This window comes from Rhynchophorus ferrugineus, unplaced genomic scaffold (genome assembly GCF_030347505.1).
Source record: "Rhynchophorus ferrugineus isolate W39M unplaced genomic scaffold, kcgeb_rfMv2 rfM10, whole genome shotgun sequence".
In the NCBI taxonomy this organism is placed as follows: domain Eukaryota; kingdom Metazoa; phylum Arthropoda; class Insecta; order Coleoptera; family Curculionidae; genus Rhynchophorus; species Rhynchophorus ferrugineus.
Window position 1 is genome coordinate 2,009,795 of NW_027472589.1, and position 16,163 is coordinate 2,025,957.

General features: G+C 33.8%; 1 protein-coding gene across 1 annotated transcript; it reads right to left on the bottom strand.

The window, feature by feature from the left end:
• LOC143203540 (cuticle protein 3) lies at nt 1-2,073 on the bottom strand. Its single transcript, XM_076415727.1, has 3 exons — nt 1,996-2,073; nt 436-634; nt 1-369 (listed from the first exon to the last, which is right to left on the bottom strand). The coding sequence occupies exons 1-3, from the start codon at nt 2,008-2,010 to the stop codon at nt 107-109; spliced, it is 477 nt and encodes a 158-aa protein (XP_076271842.1). The 5' UTR covers nt 2,011-2,073; the 3' UTR covers nt 1-106.
• Between the last annotated feature and the right edge of the window lie 14,090 nt (nt 2,074-16,163).

Genomic DNA, 16,163 nt, shown 5'->3' on the forward strand with positions numbered 1-16,163 from the left:
TTCAACATAAGTACTTTATTTGCATCTCACCAGCGTATCTACAACTTCACGTTACCCTCGTTATATATATTTACAGTCATCTTAAGATTCTATCCACCAGCGCCATCTATACGCGGAACTGTTTGGGTAGTGCCGGAGCGGCCAGTCCCTCCCTGCCCTCTCTGTACTGTCCGTCGTCGAAGACGCCTCGCGCTTCATCGGCCAGATTTTGTTCCACCGCTCGCTTGATCAACTCGGGCATCGGTGGCGGAACCGGCACGTGGGAACCCTGAGGATGGAAACCGTTGGCGTCCGCGACGTAGGACATGCTGATTTGTTGGCCGTCTGGGGCTGTGTAAGCGTACGACCCTTGGGCAGTATTTCCATCACCTTTAAAATAAAAAATTAGACATGAATGTGTGTGATGATAGATGTTAAGCACGTCACGGAACCTACCACTTTCCTGTTGAGCAATTTTATTGCCCGTTTCGTATGCAAACTTGTAGACCCCCTCGCCGTCATTGGTCACCTCCATGTGGAGGATGGGCACGTCGTTTAGTGGAGATTTCTGATAATACTCTGGGTTGGAGAAACCGCGCTCTTCTCGCTGAGGAAGGGTGAGTACTGTGCCGGCAAGAATCAAGATAATGGTGGCCTGAAATATATACGTCGATGGGAAGTAGTACTATTCTTATTTTTGTCAATGTACGTTTATTAAGAGAAATGAAACGTACTGGAAAAGTCGTGGGTGTATCAAATACAAACAAAATGAGAAGTAAAAAAATTAGAAAGCGCCTCAATACTACTCAATTATGGGGCCAAGAACAGGAACAATATCTCATTTGATAGAGAATTTAAAAGGTTATTTGTGGAGAATTTTGTCTAGTGCTTCATAATTGCGAATCAGATCTGCGTCTTCTTAAATCAAATTATCTCTGTCAGTGGAGAAACTTGGGGAACATGGGGGATACTAGACATGTAAGAAATATCAGAGGGCGACTAAAGCAAACCTAGGAATAACGTATCAGGGAAATACTCCATATAGACTTCGGCTAAAGAAAAAGACCGAAAAAAAAAAGGAATTTATACAAGGAGCAAGAGCTATTAGGTAATACGGCTTAGAATATATATATATATATATATATATATATATATATATATATATGTGTGTATGTATATAAGAATTATTATTTATAACTTTTTAAAAATTTATATTTTAAGTTTAAACGAAGCGTAAAAATATTTTGCTTTGTTATATATAGTGACGAAGGATTCAAGAATATGCAATATTACCAGAAATATATTTTGGTAATTTCAAAAATGGAGCCAAGGAAAAAGCTGAACAAAAATTTCCAAAACAATGGATCAAGGACTTGAAAGTTGTCCAGGAAAATTTTTCTGTACAATTTCATCATTACCTACCGACTTGCAAGACAACAAATTATAAGTTACTCCACCAATTTTTTGAGCTAATTGGACGAAAATATCTTGCATTTACAGTAGAGAAAGTATCTGGTAACAAAATCACACAATTCGAACATCATTGTTGAAATTCGTGAATTAAATTGTGTAATGTTTCAACGATCAAGCAGATTTTGCCTCCTGTGACTTTTGGCGATTCTCACTTCTCAAAATGTGTCAAACCCATATACTATTAATACACAAAAGTACACGGCATGGATAGAAGGTTATATTTATATTCAAAAAACTGAGAACAATTTCATTTAAATGACTAAACTTTCAAAAAGAAACATTAATAGAATTAAAGTAAAAACATTTATATCATTTTCTAGATTCAAATAAATTATTTCTTCGAACGGTGACCGAAAATTCTAACTTGTGGGTACAAAAATTGAGATTGAAATTTCTTTCACATAATCCCAACAACTGAAAATACCAGATAAACTACTGATTAAGATTAATTAATCATTATCAAACTTTTTGTTATGGATATCATCTTTAAAACAATACTATATTCAAAAAATAATTGCACAGCACCGTGTCGCATATACTTACATATTTTAAATCCATTTTTATAATGAACTGACCAAAATATGAAATCAAACCACAACGATCTGAATGATTGTTGGATAATCAAATTACGACTTGTACAACGTTACGTAGTAGGTTCCTTTATAGTCGTGATGCCCTCCCTTTTCCATTTTGAATATTTCAATTTCAATAAAAATTAACCACAATAATTGTGCCAAGCATTCTTGTCTTCGCAGGGTGTGAATCAGTAATGCCGCCATTACTATTCTAGTTATTCGAACTTGAATAGCGCAACGACATTATCGTTGGGATTTAATTTGTGCTAAAGCGAGACACAGAAGAGTTAATACTTTTAAGGCTTGTGATTTAAATGTAAGGGTTTTTGTTGTAATTTCAAGAAATTCTTAGGAAATATTGTATGCAACAATTTATTGTTAGCAAACTTTGTTCCTGGTGAAACTGTCGTAAATATTTTGTCCCATTCTTACATTATAATAATTCTAATCATTTCATAACTTTTCAGGGCATTTTTATTGTTGTGGCATTGTTACTTAAACAAATTAATAAGTCAGCACTTAGGACTTAACAGGACATTATTTAAAATTATTTATTATAGCAATCTAGATATTATCTTAATTTGCAACGGTTTTAAAATTACAAACTATTTGTTCTACTATAAACATTTTGGACTTAATATCTATGTCACGGTTTTTAATGTGCGCTAAGTTTTACTGACAACTTTACTGAACTAAATCAAATTGTTTTACTCCCTTTATTCTTCTGTCTAAGCCATCATTAATTAGGAGCTGGAGAACCACAACATAGAAGTGCTGATGGAGCCTCTGTTCATGTCTTTGGGCATCGTCTTTGATAACATTATCGACAGTTTCTACCTTCAGGTCTCTATGAAGGTTTTCGTTACGAATATACCATGGAACGTTAACAATACCTCGCTATTACTATATGTATATAACATATATTTGAGCTTAACTCTTTTGTTTGCGTTGATTCAGTGTTATTATCTCCAATTGCTAAGACTGCTGCAAATGTAGCAACAACATTTTAATTAAATGTAGGCCTGTCTCGAATATACAGCAGATAAAGGACTGGTCCCAATACGCTTTCCTGTGACATACCTGCTTGTATTTTCTTCAAGTCAGAATAGGCATCTCCTTTGATTCTGAAGTATAACAGGATACAGAAATTCATTTTGAAAAATTTTAAATTACGTCATGAATACTGAAATTATTAAATAATGTATTTTCTAGTTGCTAATCTATATTATCTTATAATATTATACAAATACTTGGTTATGTTTTAATGATTGCTGATTTATTTTTAAATGTATCATTTACATTTTATTGAAATGCGTTATTTCTTTCTAAAAAATCGTATTTTTAAGCACTTATACATTCGTTTTATAAAATTGGACTGTAGGTAATGATGATTGCTGATTTATTATTGTATAGTCATCATCTATATATATAGTTGACTATTGCGTCTATTATTTCTTATACATAGGGTTATGATTATTGGTATTCAACATTTGCTGACTTGTTTTTATTCATTTATTTGGTGCTTGATTACAGTTTTACTGATTTGCAATTGATTTCTAATTGAACTTGCAAAACAATTAACTTGATAAACATAAATTACATCACACTAAACAGATATAACCGAAAATATACTACAAAAGGTAAGAAATAATAATCATACAGCTGTAATAACATGCAGAAATGTGCAGTAATTTTACTTGATATTTTATTGAACTTAATATCAACGATATACTATATTTAATGGGTATATATCGAAACAATCTATTGACAAACTAATGACAGTGTATACAGCAACATTTTCACATAACAACATAATTATATATAACTTAAAATAGGTATAAAATCTGAAGATGATTATCAATAGAGATGTTATCAGTATCTCAGTGCAGATATGGGATCCTTGAAATGGTTTGTAACGCAGCGATCCGTAAAGATTCACCTGGTTCGCTGTTCGAATTGCACGATGAACCTCGACTCGATCGGGAACGAATATTAAACATATCGATTATCGATAGAAATCGGTCTTAACTGATCCATTTCGACGCGAAATTGAAAAGATCAAGGGTGTCTAAATTAATAGCAACTAGTTGATTTTTTATGTTTCACATTCAACTATAATTATTTATGGAGTTTGTCTCGATATTTTTTCCTTGTGATGCTTGCTTAAGCTTGTGTCATTGCTGTTCGTATTTCTTGTTACTATGGCAACTGTTTCTTTTGCTCTCTTTTGTCATTTTCTGACATTCTAATCTTTGATTTTTTAAACCTGTCAGTAATTAGGACTGGGAACTAGTAAGTCAGTAATTAGAACATAAGAAACAAAATTGAAAGTTTGTGAATTAAGGCGTGGTCAGTAAACTCATTAACTGACTTATTTTCCAGTGGCTAATCTGTATTATATTCGCAATATCAGATAAATGTCCCGTTATTAATTTAGTGGTTGCTGATTTATTCTTAAATTAATTATTTATATCTTATTAAAATGCACATTTCCTTGTAGAATATTTGTATTCTTATATATTTATACATTCGTTACATTAAGCGTGATGATTGCTAGGATCTTCTTGATGGTTGCCTAAGCTTATATCATTGCTGTTTGTATTTCTTGCTACTTTGGCAACTATTGCTGCTACCTTTTTTTGTCATTTTTGACATTCTAACCTTTAATTTCTTAATACTGTTAGTGCAGTTTTAATAATGTGGTAGTGTTAATTATACAAACTAATAAGTCAGTAATTACGACATAGTAAACAAAATTGAAAAGTTTACTTACTTATTTCATAGTAGCTGATCTGTGTTATTTTCATAATATTAGATAAATACCCAGTTATTAATTTAGTTATTGCTGATTTATTTTTCAATTAATTATTTATTCCTTATAGAAAACCCGTATTGTTATGTATTTATATGTCTGCTACATAGGGCTTGACCATATCTTCGTGATGGTTGTCTACGCTTGTGTCATTGCTGTTTAAACTTCTTGTTTCTATGGCAACTATTGCTGCTGTTAAAATTACTGTCATATTCTGACATTCTAATCATTAGTTTTGTATCTCTGTTGGTGCATTCATTATATTGTGGTAGTTTTAGTTAAATAAATTAGTAAGTCAACAACTAAGACCTAACGAGAGATAAAAAACAACTTTGATCACGAAATTATCTAACTAACTAATTGTCTAGTAGCTACTCCGTATTATTAGTGATTGCTGATTTATTTTTAAAAAGATCTTTTAAATATTATTAAAATGCACATTTTTGTCTCGAAAATTCGTATTTTTACCTGTCTGTATATTCGTTTTATGGAATTTTATTGCACATTCTTGATGATTGCTGATTTATTGCTCTATAGTGTTTTATATGTTTATGAAATTATATGAAAAATGATTCTTTATTTTTTACGCCTAGGTCAATGTATATATTATGTTGTAATTATGAAATAATGTATACAAAATTATGATAATTTGTATTTGCTGATTTATTTCTTGTTATCTAGTTGGCGATTAATAGAACATTATTTGCATTTGTTATTATTCTATGCATGTTGTTATATGTTAATTGTAATATTTTAATATACAATTATATTTACGTATGAATTAATCTGAATTAAAATTGCTGATTTATTTTGGTTAACAATTAACTTTATGTAACAAAATGTGTTTCGAATATTAGAGTATATATTGGAGTTAATTTTGAAAAATATTAATGGTTGTGTTATTAGTTACTTTAAAATATATTAAAAACAATATTTCTCGCTAATTTTATGTCATGTTCCCTTTTATAGTAGTAGTAATTATAAACGTAAATTAGAATCCTTTTTACTAGCAACAATTTATTTGCATCACTACCAAATAGGGAACGCAGATTTAACGCAATTTATCAGTTTTACAAAGGTGGTCTGTCATTAACAAGATTACCGCTTCTTTAAATGGTAAAACGATGATAGGCGCTAAATATTTGTGGTAACCAGCAGTAATTTATCGCCTATTACTCCTGCGGAGGATGCAAGTTACACATCCATGTAATTTACCACAAAACCATAGAAAAAAGGTATGTTTGATGTTACGTAAACCTTGTACAGTTTAAATCACTTTCTTCTATTCATTAGGGGGGTAGTCTGCTCTAGAAAATTCAAAGTGCCTTAAGTTAACTTAACCTTTTCACTTTTCCTAACTTTAACATTTTCGATATTATATTCTCCGCGTAATCCTAAATTCATACAGTTATTTCAGAAGAAACTGTTGAAAGCTTGTTGAAGGAAAATTGTCACTCGGTAAATATCAATTAAATGTTTGCGCTTTATTTAATTTACTTATTTTAAACATGTCTGAAAAAAATACAGTGTAAATCAAATGACAGAAAAATATGGTCACAGAGTATTATTGCATTACTCCCTATCATTGTATATTTAATTCTATTAAATTGATGTGAGGCAGAGGGATTATGGATACAATAACACCTTCGATTAGGATGAACTCTATTAGGCATACATCAGAAGAATACAAATGAGCATTTGATCATAACGTACGAAGAGAGAAAATATACCAACGCCTTCAGAAATGAAATGGTAAATTCATTAGTGGTTATGCAGTGATTAAATTATAATATATAGAGGAACTCGTTAGAATTTTGTAGGAAAAACATAAAAATATATTCTATAATGAAAATAAAAAACATTACATAGATATAACATTGTTAATTAGATGGATTAGGTTTGGTGGTGTAAACAACCTTATGCTAGAAACTATTTTGGCTATATAATTAACTATAGTTAAAGTCCTTCGATAATATATGCTGCAGATATTCTTTAGTGTTAAAATAAACTATTATTATTATTATTATTATATTGTTACTAGTCGTTTTCGACTAACCTATAATTTGTCTTTATGATAACTTAAATCTAGGTATATAACTAGGAGGACCCTTCGGCCCTATCAGTCTCTGGTGAAGTAATGTTTGTACATACACTGCTGTATTTTTTATTATATGCACCTCACTACACAATACTGCACAAGATCAGATACTTTGATTATTTTGAGTCTGTGTCCTGCTCTGGTGGTATACAAATGTTGTAATACTTCAATATTTTTATGAGAATGGAGTCCTTCCTCATACCCCCTTGGAATTCTCTTAATTTTTTGACTGACTGAGAATAATTTGTATTTTGCTTATGTTACTCTTTGCAGAACATCCCCATAATTGAACTCCGTATGTCCATATAGCTTTCAGTATTTGCTTATATAATAGCAATTTATTATGTACTGATAATTGTGATTTTCTTCCAATTAGCCATACATATTTCAGTTCCATTTCTTTTCTTTTCTTCTTTATATGTTCCTTCCAGCGAAGTTTTGCATCAAGACTTACTCCGATAGATTTAGCGTTGTTGCAATATGGAATTCTGGTTGTAATGTAACGTACATTTAATAGTTCGGTGTGTTGTTTCGGTAACATTTTTTGTAGTTTATGAGCCAGGCCTTCATGCCAAATCTTACCGAAGGCTTGTGCTACATCTAAAAATATGATTCAGCATACTTTTTACTTTTGTAAGCTTTTTCAATAACACCTGTTATTCTATGGACCTGAACAGTTGTTGAATGTTTGTTAATACACCCAAACTGGTGTGTTGGTATTAGGTTTTTTCTCTCTATGATCGGTTTTATTATTTTCAACAGGAATTTTTCAAAAACCTCAGATATTACTGGCAGCAGTGATATAGGTCTATAGGCTTTTATTTCGTTTGGTGACTTTCCAACTTTTGGGATCATTATAATTTCCGCCACCTTCCAAATGCCTGGGACATGTAATAAACTATATTAGATAACGTTGTTTTTTTTTAACTATTTTATTTACATTAGAATTTTATTATATGTTAAAACCAAAATAAACTAAAGCTGATGTGTCACTATTGCAAATGCATATGACGAGACAGTTAACTGTTATTTTGGCTGGGCTATAGAGTTAACTCTAACGAGAACCGTTTTCTTCCGCGTGAAACCACGTTGACCATATCCTCCTCAAGACTCCGACAAAAACCGATTGATTATTTTCCCATGATTCTATAAATTATGGAGTTCTAAAAATGTCAGGTAAATGTTAATGAATACAGCGAACTCATAAATAATATCGAATCGTTTGACTTGGAAACAAAAAGCATCGCAAGACACATTAATTTCCTAAGCCTACCGAGATATCGGACTAAAGGTCAGCCCGATCTTAGGATGGATGTCTATGGCGAAAGTGACGAGGATGATATATGGGTTTAATTTGTTTTTTTTTCTGTAACACTTTGATGATGCGGATAATTTAGGCAGTTCGGAGGAAATAATTAAAGTTAATTTTCGGTGGCTGGGAGCGCGAATATACTCCGTTGAATGCCAAGGTCCCGTTTAATGAGATAATATCAGGGTTTTGTAACGTGTTACGGGGTTAGTGGAAATGATGGATATATTAATTGCAGAAAATTTATTATTTCCTTGTTTATTGTGAGATATAGTAAATGACCAAAGGCAATATAGGAAAAAAGATCTCACAATAAACCTGTAATGTAAATTGGTAAACTAGGCATTTCGATTCCGATCATTTAAGAAGATGCTTTTTGAAGTTGCATACTTACTCGATAAAGCCATATCGTATCTCAAAACGAACAGTGTCAGAGCTAGTTTATGTGTTTTCATTTAGAAAATTCGTTGAAAAATATCAGGCGTATAAATTAATTTTCTGGTTTTACAAGAGATGGCGCTACTGTGTATAACTAACTTCATGTTGAAAGCTCACTCGGCTTCACTTTTCAGTATGTGTCATTTTGTAGAAGTGTGAACGAACATTTTTCAGTACGTTAAAAGTGAGTTTGCGCGAAGTAAATAACATTTGCGCGAAGTGTAACTTTTTTACTTAAAATTGAGCTTCTTCATCGATTTCAACACGCGAATGTCGGAAAGACCGTTCTGAAACCGGTAGAAACATACTTGGACACATTAAAATGGGAAATCTTATCCTAGCCGCTGTATTCTCCAGATCTTGCTCTTTCTAATTACTCCTTGTTCAATATATGAGTCATGACCTGTCTGAGCAGCGTTTCACTTCTAATGAATATACCGAATACCAGGTGGATCGTGGATGGCTTCAAATGATACATCGTTCTTTCGAAATAGAATCTGTTAATTCTCTGGGAGATACGAAAAAGTAGCAGCTGTAGATGGACATGATTTCATGACTTTGAATGATTTTATCGAGATAAATCTATATACTTTAAGAACAGTCGTGATAGCGTGGCTAGGTTATATTAACCAGACTTCATTCCATCCGATAACCGCTTTATTCGATTAACGCCACAATGTCCGGTTGAATAATATTAACATTTCGGTGAAAATATTTGAAGAACATACCTTTATCGCGGCGTGGAGTTCAAATATTGTCAAGAATATGGGGAAAAGACCAATACAGTGTTTGTTCGATGGTCAACAAAATTGGACGATCGGATAATGAAGGTACGTGAGGTGGTTGAGGCTATAAGCATCTCAACTGAGTGGTTACATCACATTTTACATGAATATTTGGATATGAGGAAGTTCCCCATGCGATGGGTGCCCCGATTGGTCACTCTCGAGCATAAACACAACCCTGTCGCCTACTCAAAGGAGTGCTTGGCGATATTCAGCCGCAATATGAATGAATTTTCAAAACATGGTTACATCACAAAGCACATAACACAATTTAACAATCAAAATAATAAGTTTCTCAAGGCTTCACCATAGCTTTGGACAAATTCGACATTGATTTGAAGGAAAAAGTCTGCATTTGATGAGGCAAAAAGTGTTTTTCGATCAAGACACTACACCAGCGCCTAGGTCTGAAGTCAATATGGCAAGAGTCCATAAATTCTGCTGCTAACTACCACCATATCCTCCAAATTTAGCCCCCTGTGAATAATTTGTGGTAATAAAACTGAAGAAATGACTGGATTTGGGTCGGATGAAGAGCTCGTCACCGAAACAAAACCTATTACTTAAAAATAATAAGAAATTGGTGAAACGCTGGGCTAAATATGTTGAGGTAAAAGAATAACGTGCTGAGAAATTTCATTCAAAAAGTCACTGACCTATCAAACATATTATTTTTCTTTTATGTAGCGTAGTATTTATTAACAGAAACATAATTAATATGAATTATACGACTATTCTATTAGCTACGTGTTGATATATTATTTCCAACCATTAGGAAGTAACACATGATGCAATTTAATTGCATTTTCTACATATAGCGCACTCACACGGGCGACCTCTGACATTTTCGGTCGAGAATATTTCACGATGGACGGTTTTACGTGCCCATATTTTACATAAACTCAGTAACGTTCACCACTGCCCCTGTATATCAACATATTCAGCCGATATGTCACTGGTTGCTATTAGACACGGCAGAAATCGTTTACGTAACCCATTCAGCAACTCGCAAGTATGCCTGCTGATTTTTCCCAAAGCCCAAGCGATAGTAAAAGTCCGCAAAGGCCGACCTTAGTTCGGATTCCTCGACACCTAGTGGTATTTGAATGGATTGTTCATCAAACGGCGCGACAAAGGACCGTTCGATCGTCCCAGTTTATTAATAATAACGCCCGCATCGCTGATTTATTCTCGACTTTCTTTAAATCGATTAGAAAAAAGAATACTCAGCGAGGTGAGGACGGCGTATCGAAAGGAGAAAGGGTTCTCCGTCGATATATCCTACTTATTTTGACCTATGCTTCGGGAAATATGTTAAAGATAGGTCACACGTGAAGAACAGACGTATACATGATGCAGATAAATCGTGAGTTAATTAATATTGAATTATAGAGGATTAAATCAATGTAGACATGTTGATAATTGATACACTGACAGATTTTTCTCAACTAATTGATGGTTTATTGAATAAAATTGTAGTAATTTATTTATATATAATTGCAGATATATTGCTGTTTAATTGCTGATTTATTTTGGGTCATATTCAGCGAATGAACACCTATGGCTTATGATGACTATTAATTATTGATAATATTTTATCTATATGTAGATATAGTCCTTTCTGTTTTGGAATTGCTGACTTATATCAGTCTTTTATATATAGAGTGGGTCTTATACCTTAAATAAATAAGAAAAATAACACCAGGCAAGTTTGAAGATGGCGTGTCAAAAGCAGGATGGCATTTATAGTTGTTATTTATAGTTATAATTTATAATTAATACACTGATAGAGTTTTTTCTATTCTATCTTTATTCGCCTTTATTAATATCAGTATTAATTATTTATATTATTTTATTTATTCATAGGCATAATCCGTTTGGCTTTGGGATTGCTGTTTTCGTCTCTAATTAAAGAACAAAAGAAGATTGATACAAAATATTAAAATTTTACATCATTTTTCTCCTACTGTATTGTAGTTATATTCGCTGATTTATGTTTGTGATGTTGTGTGTTATCATATATTCATCAGGCATATATTCATATCTATCACTTCTTTTATTTATAAATTACTGACTTATTTTTCTCATTTTGTTAATTATTGCGAGTTAAATTAATATTCTCTTCCATTTTGTTACTTATTCTATATTTTTTCTCATTCTGAATTATAGCACAGTAACTATTTCATCGTATATTACAAAATAAGCGAAAAAAAACCTCAGTTGGTCTATGAGGAATTCTCGGCAGGTCAGAGGTGAGCTCCGGGCATGACTGAATGTGCGAACTGTTGCAGTATGATTGCATTAAACAGCCACAAGAAAAAATGGCTTATATCCGTCGTGACTAGATCTTCAAGAAAATCATGATCACCGACAAAAAGGATTGTTTTTTTGATGAATATATTACGTTTTACATTGTTAGCGTAGGCGGATCTTCTTCGGCAACCGACATACTCGATTTACCCAACACTCGACCGTTTCTTCATCACGCCGTTGTCAGTTATACGAGCGAATGTGAGCGTAACGCGCTGGATTCGAAATTAATCAAAATCCATATAAAGTTCAAGACGCCGAAAATGTATACCGGCCTTAATTGAAAACAAAAAACAAATTATTATGTATTAATAGCATATTACGGGTTCAGCCTTGAAGCTCGCTATTCCGAGATGTTTATGTGATGTATCTGTGTTATTTATGGATGCTAAATATAACTCGGCAATTATTAATATTTAACAATGATTGTAGAAGTTGTTTTCGACCTTTTTTGCTCGCGTAAATGTACATCTCAAGTATTTTAAAAGGTGCCTTAATCATATTTATGTTATTAGATCTATAAATTAGTTTTAAAAGATTATTTTTTTGTTTGAAGCGAAAAAAAATCGTATTTTATTGAAACACTTTTTTACTTCTACTTTTTCCGAACTTCCAGACAATTTAGGGATCTTTTGAGTCTCTTTTGATCCACTAATCGGCCTATCTTCAGAAGAAGTGACATATCACGACTCATATGTCGGGAAAAGTACTAATCAGAAAGAGCAAGGTCTGGAGAATAGGACAGAATTTCCCTTTTAATATATCCAAGTATGTATTTGACGATTTTGGAATAGGTGGTCAAGCTAATGAATAACATTGTTGTGTCTTTTGGTATTCCGACACAGTGCTTCACTCAAACGCATCAGTTGTAATCGATAGCGATCTCTATTGATGGTTTCATCGACAAATGCATTCAAATTCTGGTCTTCGTTTGTTTTTGTTTGTCCAGAACGCTCTTTGTCTTCTGAATCATCACTTTTAAACCGTCAAATCCAGTATTCACATGTTTAAGGTTCATTTGATGACCTTCATTCACCTTTCCTTGAAATTGAACTAAAATAGCAAAACTTCCCGCAAACGCGATTTTGCTCGGTACAAATTCAGACATGTTCAACGCGATGAAAGAAATGTTTCGTTCATACTTTGACGGAATGACACATCCTGAAAACTGAGGTCTGTCAATGAGGATTTCACGTGAACTTGACTATAAATGTGCCTGAAGCGATTTAATATACAGAAACACCATCTGTTGTTATTGCTTAATATGTTTATATAATGAAAAATTAGCCTAAAACTACAAAGTATTCAAAAAAGCAGAGCAAAAGTAAAACGAATGACAGGAAAGGCAAAAAGAGTAAAATAGTAAAGAAAATCATTGCTGAAAAAACCGAAATGCTGATTTTTTTAGAATTGTTAGTAGAAATTTACGACAAAGTTTGGAAAGGGGAAAAATTCCGCAAGATTGTCAAAGAGTGGAAAAAATTTAACAAAAAAAAAACAGATATATGTAACTTTTATTTATTTAGAAAAGATATTTGGCAGTATAATCGGAGAAGAACTGAAAGGTGTATGTTAAATAATAAAATTAGTAAGAATAATTCAAGAAATATACAGGATAAATACTCATAAATGCCTAAGCTATATTCTCTATTCTTAATTCGTTTCAAGTTTGTAGTTTAAATTTATTCTTAAATTACTCTTTTAAAACTAAACACGTATTTGCTGACTAATTTGCCTAAGAAAGAGAGAAAATACACTTGTAGCATCAATATTAGTTCAATGTATGATATATCCTCTCTTATACTTATATAGTAGTAATAATTGCTGCATTATCCTAGAATTTTGGTTTAAAACGTTTGTCTCTTTGTAACTTCTAATTATTTTCACTGATGTTTTGAAGAATTTTGTAGACATTTGACAACAGTGTCGACCAGTACCAGCATAAGTGCCGGCTTGGTGGCACAGTGGTTAAGGACCGTGATTCGGAGCCCACGTGAAACTCTAGGCCCAGTCCAGATAAACCCATAGTTGGTAAAAGGAGACTTTTAAATATAAAAAATATACCAGCATAAAGAGAATTTTACAATCTGATTCGGTTACCTGCTCTCATACATCAGACAGCATTCGGTCTCTATTTAATTATGGTAAAATCGAATACAAGGAGGAAATCGTCTCCAAGTTTAAAACGAACTTTACATGTTTTACAAACAGTATATTCGCTGTCATCAATGACTTCCATTGGCTGTCTTATTGGAAGGACTAATATTAAACACTAATCAATGATATTTCAGCCGTTTTTTTTGATAATTTTATAAAAAAATATATGCCGAATGAACTCGAATAAAGTTGACACTGGCTCTGGGCTACCCACTAAACCCCACCCTATCAGTTGATCCAATGACCCTAACTGATACTTCTTACTGTTAGTAAGGAGGGTGCCCGTAACCGGTAACACCGTTAAGAGGCACAAGGGCCAGGCAAGGACGTGGCGTCGTTATCACACCACGCAGCTTGCGGTACATGAGTTAATCGCTCGCCGGAGAAGGTCGAGACAATTTGGAGTTAGAGCACGACGGGGTAGTGTCGGCTGTGCTAGAATAAGGCTACGAAGAGCCGAATGAGTTATTGGCCCAAAATATCGGCCAGCTCGGTAATACATCTATTGTCCGAGAGACGAAGAGTGGAGAAATATCTCGAGTGAACCTCGGATATAAAATCGTGAACTTGCGGGACGTCTGTTTCTCTATGAATTTGATTGTTTCTGACGAACCAGGGGGCATTGATTATTCTCCTGAGAATTTTGTTTTGAAAGACTTGAAGACGTTCCACCTGGCTAGGTGAGACGTATTTTAGATAGACACTGGAGCCGTATAGAACGACTGATCGAACCAGCATCTTTTACAGGAGAGATTTTATAGAGAGAGAAAGCCTGTTAATACCAACGTACCGCAAAGTAAGTTAAGTAGTATTATCATCGACGAATGCTTGTAATTGTTCATTTTAACGACTACTCTAGCATTCTCAGCACTCGGAATTAATTACGTACATTCTCAACCGCGTATTCGGATTTAATTAATAAATCCTGCGACGGACGATTTGGCAAGATCCCCTTTTAACCGCGCACCAAATATTGGGAAACGGTCTTGGAGTGCGGCTCGATCGACGCCGATCGCATGTAACGCGTCCGTTATCAACTAATTTCTTTTCCTGCTGGACGTGTTTGATGTTGGTCTCGATCCGAGACGTTGCGAAACCGTTGGCGCGACGGACTCGCACGGTGATGGACGTCCGTCGAGAAGTTTCAACGTAATACGCGTCAAACATCGTAGTAGTCTGCTTTAAATAAATCTAGAGGTTCATGGCCATTCGCACAAATGGCGATTGTAATTGTGCTGTTGGGTTTAAAAACAGCTGAGCGCGTTTACATGGGTGGTATTTGATCCGATGTTTGTTCTAACATTTTAACATACATTGTATATAAAGTTTCCTAATATATCATATGGTTGGATTGATTTTATATACAGGCCTATAAATTAATTTTAAAAAATTTACAACAATTTTTTTTACTTCACTTTTCAGTGGTTGATGGTTCGTCGAAATGTATTTCGTCAAAAATGTTTTTCAGTGCGTGAAAGTCTGAATTTAACCCTTTTTCGTTTTACTTATTTACGCCAGTATGAAGAAAAAAGCTGCTCAAGGTCATCGAATGATTTTTAAAGCTCATGGAAGTGATGCTTCCTCGATTTCAACTTGTGAATACTGATTTCAATGTTTTAAAAGTGGTGATTTTAATACCGAAGACAAAGATCGTTCTGGATAGTCAACAAAATGTGATGACACCATCAATGGGGATCGCTATAAAACACAGTCGATGCGTTTGAACCGGGTACCGCGCGAAAATAACATCAATTCAAGTCAAATTCAAGCCGGTTTGGTGGCGCAGTGGTAAAAGCGGTAGGACGGTCCTCCTACTGTTGCGATAGCCGCGGGTTCGAATCCTGCTGGGGCATGGTCGTAAATTTATGTTTGTGAATGTTTAAAATTTGTGATTGTTCTAGGCAAGAGTGTAAAATCCGAGAAGGAAAATGATCCCGGTCACGCCAGTAAGACCGGATGTCTTCTGGGATGATTTCTAAAGTTGGTCACTCGCCAGTCGGTAGCCTTAATGCTGAGGACCGTCGTTCGGAGCCCACGTTAAACTTATACGTTCATTGAAGAACATATTCAATCTTCAGTATTTCTCGTATACTTTAGCTCTTTGGTCGTTGGGTTTGGCAGGTGTTCTACAAAAAAAATTGAAGCATGGTATTTCTATTGAAATAGTTTTATAAAGATCAGACCAGTGATAGCCAGGGGCGCTATATCTGGACGGTATATTATTAAA